Source organism: Apus apus, chromosome 10, assembly GCF_020740795.1.
Source record: "Apus apus isolate bApuApu2 chromosome 10, bApuApu2.pri.cur, whole genome shotgun sequence".
NCBI lineage: Eukaryota > Metazoa > Chordata > Aves > Apodiformes > Apodidae > Apus > Apus apus.
In genome coordinates, this window is record NC_067291.1 from 9,040,028 (window position 1) to 9,052,537 (window position 12,510).

The window sequence follows — 12,510 nt, forward strand, 5'->3', positions numbered from 1 at the left end:
ATGGAAAATAAGGATCTATTGTAGTTGGTCAAATATTTATTTTTCATTTCTTTTCCTCTTACCAGTGGCCAGCTTGGATCCTACTTTCATGTAGAGACCTACGTAACCATGAAGTTAAAAGAAAATATACAGAATGGCCTCTATGTAAAATATTTTACTTTAATGCATTTCAGTCTTTGACTCACTCACATTTCTTATATGGAGAGCTGAGTACAATGTTTTTAATGTGCCAAGATTAAACCCCCTGCCCCCATATTCCAGGCTGTGTGATTTTGCTACACACTTGAGCATTGCATATTACAGAGTGGGGGTGTTTGTCAATTAAGTCACATTGTGTGGGGGCGTGAAAACAGCAGGTAAATAAAGTAATTTTGGATTTAGAGAGAGATGCAATTAAAACATCTACATTAGAGACTAATTTATAATTGCAAAAATTGTAAGTAGCATTTTTTTTTCAGTTTGTGTTCTTGGTGTTGTGCCAGCGTTCTCGTGTGTGTGACTGTGTATGAAACTGGCTGTGGACTGATGGAATCTGCTTCCTCTGCTCCTGTCAAGAGGAAAATAATATGAAAAACCAGTTAGATTTATGATAGAACATATTTTTTTTTATTTAATAAAAAGATTTGGCAGCAAAAGAAAGGGGGGTGTTGAAGAAATAGTTTTAAAAGGTGATGTCTCTTTATGATGGCCTGTTGTGCATAGGAAATGCTTTTGGGACATTTTAAATGACATTTTTGGAGAAAGGACTCCCTGAAATAGCCGGAGGATTTAAATGCTGCTTTGTGTTTTTGTAACTTGGGCATGTTTTGCTGGGAAGAATGTTTGGAAGGGGCTGCAGCTCTTTCAGCATCTTTGTTTCCATTTGATTTTCAGGACCTAGAATATTGCCTGGATCCGAAGACCAAGGAGCTGCCGCCCTTGCGCAACCCTGACATACTTGTTGGTGAAAATGACCTCACCGCTCTCAGTTATCTCCACGAACCTGCTGTTTTACACAACCTCAAAGTTCGATTCATAGACTCTAAACTAATCTATACCTATTGTGGCAAGTACTGACTTTTCATTCCATGGTCTTTAGAGAGAATGCTGTAGACAGGAAAAGGAAAGTTGATTGCTGGGATATGTGCTTTTAGCTTACAGTCATTTAGTGAGAGGACATGTTGAGCTCATCTTGTGGAAGTCCCGGTGTTTGTGGTCATTAAGTGCATCAGATAGGCTTGAAAGTCAAATTCAGAGAAAACTGACTTTGTATCCCTCTAGCTTCCCAGTAGACTCCATTTATATAATGTGGATTCAGCAACTGTAGCTTGCCAATGCCATTCCTGGCTGGTTGGTGCTCCCCTTAGACTTACTGAGATAGGTGTGGACTGCAGGAGAGCTCCATCCATATGGTGCAGATGCAGGAGGCTACCCCTGCTGTTTGGTGCATTTACTACCTACCTCTTTCTCTGTATGGAAGATACCAGTGTATTTTTTCTGTTGTGTTTTCCAGTCAGTGCCACTACAGGATTGAATTCCTAATGGTGTGCGAGCCAGTGCTTTGCTGTTCACAATTATGAGCAGTCTTGATTTTAAAAATACCATTGAACTCACAGTAGAGGTTATCCAAAGTTCTGATTGCCTGTGACATTTTCAGATGGCCAGAATAGGGCAAGTTACTTTAATGATCACTTCATCATAGGTTCAAATTGCAGCTAAGTGGTCTATTTTAAAGAAATACTGTGAGGTAGTTTAGGCTTAAATTTTAGATTTCATGCTTCCAGGCTTTTTTCATGTATGTGCATGTGTTTCTTTTAAATGTGTTAAGTCAAAATATATGGCTAACTTTAAATATAACCTTCCATTATCGAAAACTTTGTTAACTTTTCAAGTATTCTAATATGCACTTTGGATATTGTGTTAGTGCATAAGAAACAGTTTAAGTCATTGGTGGATTTTTTACATTTTACATGATATGATGATGTGATTGCCAGAAACCAGATACTGAAAAATTCCTTCTCATAATATTCTGATTAAGGCAAAGACACATTCTTTCAGTAGGTGTATTCAAATTATCACTTGCATATTCACTGTAGCTTAGTTCATGCCAGAAGAAAACATGCCCCATTATTTGTTTTTAAATATGCAATTTAACTTTGCCTCTAGTCAGATGTTGGTAGGGCAGTTCCAGTTCTAGGCATTGCAGGCCAGGGTATATTGGGCCTTCTTGATGTCATCATGTATTAGATTTGCTGTTTATAATTTCATTGTACCTTTGTGTGACCTCACAAACTATAGTGTAGGGAAGTCATGTTGCAAGGTGGCCCTTGACAGATATCAGCTGACCATGACTGCAGGTGTCTGAAGAAGAAATTTGGATTTTGCAGCTGAAGGCCTTGTCCTGTCCTGGTCTGCCTATGGAATACACCAAGTGTCAGATTTTCCCTCTTCTGGTCACTGTTACAACTCCACCCATGGTGATGGGTATGGAGAGTTAAGGCAACCCGCCTGTTCAACGTGTTGTGACGGGCAGACTGCAGCCATTAATATCCTGCCACATTTTGCTCACTCTGGCTATTCCTCATCTGCTGGTGCCCAGCAGAGTGCATCTGTTCCCAGTCCTCTCAGCAGTGTCCAGACCATGGGGGCCTGAATCAGACTTTGCCTCCCCCAGCTTGCAGCCAGCCTTGCATTCCTGTAGGGGTGGGAGATGATTCATACCCACATCTCATCCCATCATGCAGTCAGAGCTTGGCTAGAGGCACAGAATAATTTAGGTTGGAAGGGACCTCTGGAAGTCTTCAGTGGAGCTCCCTACCTAAAACAGGTCTGACTAGATCAGGTTGCTCAGGGCTGGGACCAGTCAAAGTATCTGAGTATCTCCAGTGAGGGAGGTACCACAGCCTCTGTGGGCAAACCCCTGCTGAGGGTGCATGTTCTGGTCCCAGGACTGGGAAACCACTGCAGTTCCCCCAGTTTAGGCATTGTCTGTGTTTCTGTCCCTCGTGCTCCCAAGGTAAAACTCTTGATAGGGGAACATTTTGGCAAAGTACTTTTGTTCCACTGGACACATGGCCTGAGCTTATGAGGAGTTTTCAGTCTGGGTTTTGTGGTCCTGTGCCTCCTGCTACCGCTGTGCTCCTCCTGTAAGACAGCCAGCCTGGTGTGTGTTTCAGCTGCTTTCAGACGTGCTTCGCGTTCAGCATCATCTAAGAGGCTTTCAAAAGGAGCATGCTGCATGCTGCGTTTGTTTTGCTGCCTTGGGAAAACATGTTGTTTTCGTCTTTTCCCTGGTGCAGCTTCAGTTGCTGGTTTGGCTGGTTCTGTAGTTTCTCCTAGGGCTGGAAGGCCTTTAGCTGTTGGTGGAACGGGCCTGCCAGAGGGCCTGGGATGGGGGAGCTTGGTCAGCTGTTCCGCTTCCAAACAAGCGGTGATTCTGGGAACTAACTGTGGGTTCAATAGAAACATGTGGATCTGGTAGCGTGGGGGTTCCTGGTGGTCAGGGTGTAGGTGAAGGAGGTTGAATGCAGTGTGCTGGGGATTAGGTAGCTTGGGATGTAGCCACATGGACATTATGCTATAAGCAAAGGAAAATAAAGTCAGTGTGTCGGCCTTTAAAAACCTGATACTTAGGCCACAGATGTTCACCTTTCAAGCTGCTCTGCCACTTCCTGATCTCTGTACCAGTTAGTTCCCCTCTGCAAAGATTGTTGCCTTAGAGCTCTGCCTGCAGGAGGAGCTTTTATTTGCCTCCTTAACTTGATTCACACATGAGCCAGGGTAGTTTAAATAGCCCATGAGGGTGGTTTGAGCTAAATCAGCTGATTGAGCCTGAAGGAGATTAAAAACACATTCATCCACCAAGAGAATGATGGTAACATTGTTCTCTACCAGCAGAACTGGAGCTGGGTGGATGAATGTCCATGGCTGAATTAATTTCTAGTGCCATGTTGTCCTTAGTGTAATATGTCAAATGGATATTAAATTCTTCAAACTTTCACTTTGAAGCAATCCAGACTTTTAAACAGAAAACCTCCTGAATTCTTAATTTCAAGTCAGCCTTTCCTCAGCAATTCAGAGGGGATTTTTCATTTTGCTTTACTGTTGGGAATATGAAATGGAGAATAAATGAAGGAAGTTGAAAAGTTACAAAGGAAGATTTGAATGCTTTCATGGAAAAACTGATATATCTGTGATGAAAACTCAGTGAATAGTGCAGGTTAGGTCAGATGTATAAAATACTGCCTCCTCTGCAGGAGAGCAAACTTTAAATTAAAATAATAAATTATTTATACTAATATCCAGCTTGTCCACAGATGGTTGAATACATCCAAGATAAAAGCATTAGGTACACTTACTTGCCATGAATGGCAAAAAGAGTAGCCAGAGTTCAATTAGTTGTAATTGTAGGAATGAAAACACATGTAAATCTGATTTGGGGAGGCCCATGAGATTTCTTAAATCAGCAACATGATTTAGGGGAGATAAAGAGAAAATTATATATAAATTAATCTGAATTATAGTCCTGTGAGACAGGCTGTTTTAAAAGTTCCTTGGAGAGCATGTAATTCCTAACTTACTGGTTTTGGATATTGGACTAAGCAGATGGTAGCTGCTTGTTGATTTTACAGCTTGATACTGAAGATTATGCTGGAGACTTGTCACGGGGCTGCTTGTTTTGAATGGAAGGGTTTATTTTTGCCAATGTGACCAAATGCAGGAGGGAATTGTCTGAAGCCTCATAGGGCTTTATTTTTGATGTCTCTGATTAGACTTGCAAGCCTGGGAGGCTTGGCTTGGCAGTGTGGCCTCACCTAACTTTTTACTACGTATTCATGGTTACGAAGGGCAGATGTTAAAAACCCACACGGAAAAAATTCCTTTAGTCTGCTAGCACTGAGGTTCCTTCCCCTCCCTAACCCGCCTCTTATTTTTGGCTCATCACTACAGTGTTAGAACTTGGCATAATCTTTTGTAGAGACTTTTCACTCAAGCTCCTCAGTAATCTCAGGGAAGTCCTGGCTGATGGAAAAACACTGACTCTACTTGCATGGGTGTGTCGAGCCATAAAACTTGCTATATATTTGAGGAAATAGCTTGAGATCTCTCAGATATCTTCCTGAAAGATACTGTACTGTTGTGGGGTTTTTTTTTTGGTTTTTTTTTTTTTTTTTTTGTTATTATTTGTGCTTGGTCTCTAAATGCATGACAAGATTTAAAAATGGAGTGGTGCTCCCAGCAGCAGTGCCAGACTATAGATGCTTTCACTTCTCCCAGCTTTTCCATGGAAAATTTCTTAGATAGATATCACAACACTGTGTGATCTGCATGGAGGAGGGGAATGGGAATCTGCATTGAGGTAGTGCCTGTGTGTGTGTGTGTGAATTTCTGAGTAAATTTAGAAACAAGTTGAGTGCTGTGGTGATGCTTCTGGTGCAGGTTCTTCAGGGATGGTTATTCAAGGAGCATGTGTAACATGCTTGCTGTAGTCAGAGTGCAGCCATCTGTGCCTGCATTGTCACTTTTAGGCATAAAAAATGTATGTAAGGAGAAATTCTATTTTTAAAATGGCCACAGTTAAAATTAGAAGTTTTTTTTTTCCCCTTAGCAGATTGCCAAGGTGAGGAAGAATTACCATGTCAAGAGAGCACAGTTTGCCTGACACAGCTGCATCTCATGTGGCAGTGATCAGTGTTTTCACCCCTGCATGGAGCAAATTAGTGTTACCTACCCCTTGTAAATGCTGCAGGAGAGAAAGGTAAAAGTCATTTTTGTGAAATCATCCCTGTGGGCAGAGCAATCCTTGCTTGTCATGAAAAAGAAAATTGTACCAAAAGCATTTGAGATCTCACTTTGTGGTTAGGAAGGATGTATGGAGCAAGACTGAGTTTTCCTGTGTGGGGAGAGCAAAAGGATGGCATCATGAGTTTAGTGGGTGATATTAAAAAGGCAGCTGTTTAATTGGGATGGAAAAACTAGAAAATGGGAAGTGTTAAGTAGTTATACTCATAAATGTGTAAGATGAGGGTATTGTGGGGCCTTCTGAAGTTCTGATTAATTTCCTGACATGGCTGTGTATTGCTGTTCATCAGCCTTCATGAAATAGGTCTACATTTTATTTGGATTTTTTTTGTTTGTTTGTTTGTTTGGTTTGGTTTGGTTTGGTTTTCTAATCCCTTTGAGCAGGAAGTTGTCCTGCTTAACTGGTAGAGATGTCCTGGAATCCAAATTACAACCTGACTCTACTTAGTCCCTTGTTACAAAAACTGAAGATGTTATGTCTGGGCACAGTGTAAGGGTAAAGGGTTTAACACACTTCACGTGTCCAAACTGACAGTCGTAACTACTACTGTGTGGTAGTTCTAATTCACAACTCACATTATCATCTGTAAATGACAGGAAAATGCAGGGAAGTACAATACACATTCTTTGGTTTACTATACTGAGCAGGCTCAGTTCAAGTCAGCATGCTCTGAATCTGGTTGTTTCATGCATGGTTGCTGTACAGAAGGCAGATAGAGAAAAAAAATGAAAAAGTTGTCCTGGATGTGTTTCCTAAAGCAGGGTAGGAGTAAACTCTGGTAATACTCTGGTATCTGTTGAAGTCAGTAATATAAGATCCTTATTCTTTTCTAGTTACTATTTTTAGAAAGATTAGAACAGTAGTTGGTGTTAGAGTCTTTTTTTGTTGTTTATTTTGAAACAATGATTAATAATTCCTTTTGTTTCATTTCCTTTGTAGGTATTGTCTTAGTGGCCATAAATCCTTATGAACAGCTGCCCATCTATGGCGAAGACATCATCAATGCCTACAGTGGCCAGAACATGGGGGATATGGATCCACATATCTTTGCAGTGGCTGAGGAAGCATATAAGCAGATGGCTAGGTTTGTAGACCACCAGTGTTGAATTAATTCCTTTTCTAAAAGCAGTAAGACTTAAAATTTCTGGCTAGCGGCCTTCTCTTTAATTTATAGCTCGTTAAATATTTTGCAAGATCAGGCTTTTATCCAGTGTTTAGTACATTTCACAAGAGGAGAAGTTGTCTAAGTTAGTGAGAAGTAAAGCATTACAAATGCCATGGAGATCATGGCTGCTGACAGGGAGCATGGATATCCGTGGATCTCTTCAGTATTTAGGTCTCAAATTAGCCCAGTGCTTTATAAGATTAGGTTGTTTTAATTTGATTAGCAAAATGTGAAGATACTTTTTAATCATGAGTGGATTTTTAAAGGTAAAAGTGCCAGGAAAATAACAGCTGCTGAGGAAATCCTTGCTTCTTTAAGCGTTGCATGAAAATGAACTTGTTGCCCAAGGAAAGTGGTTATGAGAAACTTCTCCTTCACTTCTGGAGCCTGTCAATGTGAGGAGCTTATAAAATATTTCATTTCTAGGATAAAGATCTTTTGGGTTACTGCATGGTCTTTGGTTACCAAGGTGGTCCCTGGTGTCCTCAGTAGTTAGATGGAAGCTCTTGATTCAGGTTTCCTTTTGGACAATACGTGATCAAATTAATCAAGTAAAACAGTCACAGATCTCGGGATGCATTACTATGACCCTCAAGCTGCTCTGCAGGAGCAGAAGGTAAGGGGAGAATGGGTTAAAAAATGATCAAGTGTTAATATTTGAAATTAGCTATCTGTTCATTTAAGAATCCCTAAGAGAGGTAGAATGAATGAAATGCTCCATGTGTTGTGAAGTCAGTCAGCTGTGTACCTGAGCATGGGGATTCATGGTACCATGTAACAGACAATTCCAAAAGAAAATGGTACAGTGCAGTGCAACATGTCAGGACTCGGGGTAACTGTGAAATAGCCAGTTTCAAAAATACCCTGCACCTGCACTGTTGAATGGCAGTAGTATTTGTCTTGCTTCCTTTCTGTTAAGAAAATGGACGTATGATCTGCTATGGGTATATAAAGGCAAAACTGTGTGTTATGACAGTCACATCTGGATTGTGGCTCTTTCAGTCTAGATCACTGTTGTTCTGCAGATCTAGATCACTGTTGCCTTAAGCAGACTTGCTATTCCAGTCCCTCTAAATTTTCTACAAAAACAAGAATTTGTTAGCCTTCTTTTATGTCTGAGGCACAGTGCAGTGCCCTGCAATTGTATGTAGAAGGAAACCAAATGCCCAGAACTTTTGTTCTTACTGTTAAGCAGTGGAAGTGGGAGGTTGCAGGGGGATCACTCTCCACCAGCTGCCTGTAATGACTGTCTGGAGTGGGCTGACCTCTCACCTGTGTGAAATTTCAAACCTCTGCATCACCTGTACTCGATCTGCTTGTTGGCTGAAGCCTGGGCAGGAGGGGTTTCTTATCTGCCACCATCTGCATTCTCTGCTGTCAGAGGAAGACTGGGAGGGCTGAGATTTTTGGCTGCAGTTCCTGCTGTGGTTTTTTCTTTTTGTGTTAATTGCTCTTCAGCTCTTGCTGTGCCCTCCAGCAACTCTGCTGTCCTGAATAACAACAAGTAAGATGTGGTAGAAGTTCCTTTTTGAAACAAATGATGAGAAATTATATAAGCAGGGAAATGATCTTAATCCTTTTGTGTTAATGAATTAATTCCTTTGTTTGTCTACAACACATTATAAATGATTTGTTATTCTTTTATGAACAATTGTCAGTGCTTTCATAGGTGCAAAATGAAATCTGAGCATGCAATGAAAATCGAAAAAAGATCCTCTACACTGAAGTAACAACTTCATTGTTTATTTAGTTTTTCAATGTTTGTTTCCTTTTCTCTCTGTTTATTTCATTTTCTCTCTGTTTATTTTTTTGCTTGTTTGCTTTTAAGAACTTTTCCTGTAATTTTGATACACTCAGTTTACTCTTTGAATTTCATGTTCTAATGCTGGTTCCATTTCCTTAATCAGTTGTCCTGCCCTTTAACTTCAGCAATACTTTCTATGCTCTGAACAAATCACCTTTCACTCCTGAATTATGAAGTTAAAGAAAAAATATTCAGATTTCCATTTTTGCAGCTGGTTATTAAAAAATGCAAATCAGATTGTCTGCAACTGTTTTATTAATGCTTTAATAATTGTATTGAATATTCATATGGTAGCTACTCATATGGCATTAATCTGCATTTATGCATGTAATTGGTGAGATTTGTTTTTCTGTTGTTCATGATCTTTCCTAACTCCATGTTTAAACGATCACTGGAATAAGTAGTCATGATGCTCCTATCCATGAGGCTTCAGTGAGCTCTTCTAAATGTTTGCTCCTTAGGTGGTCTTGTTAATTTATAATTTAATGATGCAGAATTTGTTCTTGCCAGCTTCATTAGTCCATCTGCTGTGACTGGGAAACTCTTTCCATGTGCATGATTGTGACTAAATGATCTCGGTGCTCTTCTTTAGCTATGGAACATTCCTCATGACAGCAATCAGGAAAGCTAGTGATCAAACACTAGATACTTGCATTACATCTTTGTGAAAAATGGAGTGCAAAGATGTTGACTGTTGGAATGAGAGGGCTGGAGCTCACATCTGGATGTGCAGGAAAAGTGGTACTCAGGTTAAGTTCAGTATGAAGCAGCACATAAAGGTACCTTTGTATGTGAAATTTTCTGCATAGAGGGAGGCAAAGGGTGTGGTGTGTGTGAGCTGTGAAGTGCTGTGCCCATTTGGGCATCCACTGTTTCCTCTTTCAGCAGCAGTTCTGTCACCAGTGCCCAGAGGAGGGTTAGTCAATAGGAACATGGCTTGTCTTTACCTAGAGCTGACAATGAAATAAGTGATTGCTGTTTCTTCAGTAGCTTCTTGTCTTTTTCAGCACAGCAAAACACGAACAGCTCTTTTAAGACTGATTTCATTTTGGGTTATTATTTGTTTTCTTTTTTTTTTTCCACTCACTCTACCCCCTTCTTCCCTGCTCTCCCCTTCTGTTCCCCTCTTCTCATCTCTATCTTTGTGCCTTTTTCCTTTTCCCTCTTCATCTCCTACAGCTCCTCTGCACAGACTGACAGCTTTATTTCCAACACCTTTCCTGTGCTGTGCCCAAAATTAGCAATGAACTAGTTTTATAACTGCATTGAAATGGTGTTACACTGAAAGTTAGTGTGGGCCTCGTGCTGACCAGTAGCTGCATTGTTTTGGGTGGTATGACCCTCCTGACTTCAGGTGCAGGGTTCCAGCACCAACCTGTTCCTCTGTCCCAGCAGGAGATGCACCTGCCACCATGTCCCAGTGGGAGGGAGCAGGACTGGTTGGATGGGGATCTGTTTGAGGGGCTCCCTCCTGCCTCAGGGCTCTGGTGCAGAGCGGCCTGGGGTCTGCTGGGGTTCTGTGGGAACAGCTGTAACGAGCAATGTATTGTTTGTTAATGGACAGCTTGCTTCATTTGAGCAGATGTACACAGGTTTGGGACAATATTTAAGGCAGATGAGAAATTTAAAAGAAAGGAAGTTATTACTGAAGAACTTAATTTTATCTCAGAAATACAGATCATGATGTCAGCATGTAGGTGATTGTGTTTGTTGAACCCTTTGAACTACAATACATACCACTTTTGTAAGTCAGCATTTCCAAATTACTAGCAAAGAAGAAGTTCATTGTTCACAGTTCCCCCTCTGTCATAACTCTGACAAGTAAGGCAAACCATCAGTTGGCAAGTATTTGATTATTTTATTTATTGAAAGCATTACAGCTTCATTAGGAATCATAACCATTAGCAGGTGCAGCTCATTTTCTTTGTTATATTCAGCAGGAGTCCTGATTTTAACTGTATGGTTTGCAGTGAGAAATGTTGATGATTATACTCTTGAAACTGTTAAGAACTGCATTAACATATAAGACTTATTATTATCAGTTTCCTAACACTATTAGGGCATGAAGTTCTAAATCACTCTTAGTCAGGATCCCTTTGCCTGCCTAGTAAGGGTATATTGCAGTAATTAAGATTATCAGCGCTTTGTTGGTTGGGTTTTTCCATTCTACTTGTGGTTGATGACATATATACAGCAGAGTTCAGTGCTTTTCAACTGAATAAATTAATTTATGTTTAATTAGTCAAGTTGTCTAGCAAAGTGCAAGTTAAAAGTAACATTTGCAAACAGAATTACATGCTGCTGAGATCCCTATAAAACTCAATAAATACTAGGACAGAAAAGAAGTGTTTAAATCATCAGTCTCTAAAGTTTTGCTTTTTCTTTTTGGACAAAGTATAATGATTTATGCAATAGTAGTGTGTATCTTTTTCATTAAATTACCTTTAATAAGCAGGCTGCCTGTTTGTTTTGTCACATTTTCAGGATGTGCCTGATGGCTTTGAGCTAGAGGAAGATTTTTTTTTAATCACTTTTTGTTCAAAAGGAGTGTAGTGAGCTATTGAGTAGGTGTTTTGAAAGAACCTTGACTGACAGTCTGCAGTTAACTTATCATCCTAAGATGTCCTCTCATAAAAATGCACATTTGATCAGCTGCTCCTTTGCTTACAGGTGTCTAATAAATGGATACTGTGTTCTCCTCTGGCAGAAGTCAGGAGGGGGATGATTAACTTGCCATCACAGAATCACCTTGGTTGGAAAAGACTTTCAAGATCACTGGGTTCGACCATCAACTTAACACTGACAAGTCCTTAACTAAACCATATCCCTAGGTACTATGTCTCTATGACTCTTAAATACCTCCAGGGATGGTGATTCCACCACTGCCCTGAGCAGCCTATTATTCTAATGCCTGATAACCGGTGAAATTCTTCCTAACATCCAATCTAAACCAGCCCTGGTGCAACTTTTACCTTTTATCCTGTTGTTTGTAACTTCATTGAACAGACCCATTTCCACCTCCTTACAACTTCCTTTCAGGTAGCTGTAGAGAGTGATAAGGTCTCCTCTCAACCTACTTTTCTTCAGGCTAAACAACCCCAGCTTCCTCAGCCTTAAGACATACACTCCAGACCCTTCATCAGCTTTGTTGCCCTTCTTTGGACGTGCTCTAGTAGCTCAATGTCCTTTCAGTAGTGAGGGGCCCTAAACTGAACACAGTACTCAAGGTGTGGCCAAGATCACCTCCCTGGCCACAGATCTGCATCCAGTTATGAAATGAGAGCCTGCTGAGGTTGGTGTGGTACACACATACAAGGGCTTTCTTGAGTTATGGCCTTGACATACAGCTTTTAAAATTAAATACCTTGAAAATAAATGGTGCTTTTGGGTCTCTGGTGTTAAAATTAGAATGAAAAGGGAAATAATCCTCCCTGGTTGAAGCAAATGATTTTGGAATAGTCTCTTCTGCTTTGGGTCTGACATTTTATGAAGCTAAGGATACAAGACAGCAAATGGAGTAATCAACTTGATGTAACATCAGGGACCTACTAATCTGAGCAGTGACAATTTTTAGGCAATAAAAGGGTTAAGAATGTTCATAGCTGGAAGCTGGAGTTCATATAAGATGTCCTGCCTGTAGCTAACAGTGAGCTTTCCTAAACTATTGCAGGAGCAACTTCTGACTAATCCCTGGATAAATCAGTTGCATAGTGCTGGCTCATCTTTGGGCTCCTCTGGGGTGCAGTCTGTCATGATTTT

At 40.5% G+C, this 12,510-nt stretch overlaps 1 protein-coding gene across 3 annotated transcripts in view; it reads left to right on the forward strand.

Annotated features, from left to right (window-relative positions):
- The window catches only part of MYO5A (myosin VA), a 103,106-nt gene that overhangs the window by 20,352 nt on the left and 70,244 nt on the right, over nt 1-12,510 (forward strand). For all 3 annotated transcript variants that reach the window (XM_051628236.1, XM_051628234.1, XM_051628235.1), the window contains exons 3-4: nt 874-1,045; nt 6,722-6,866. In XM_051628236.1, the coding sequence (XP_051484196.1) occupies nt 874-1,045; nt 6,722-6,866 (317 nt within the window). The remainder of the gene's footprint in view (nt 1-873; nt 1,046-6,721; nt 6,867-12,510) is intronic.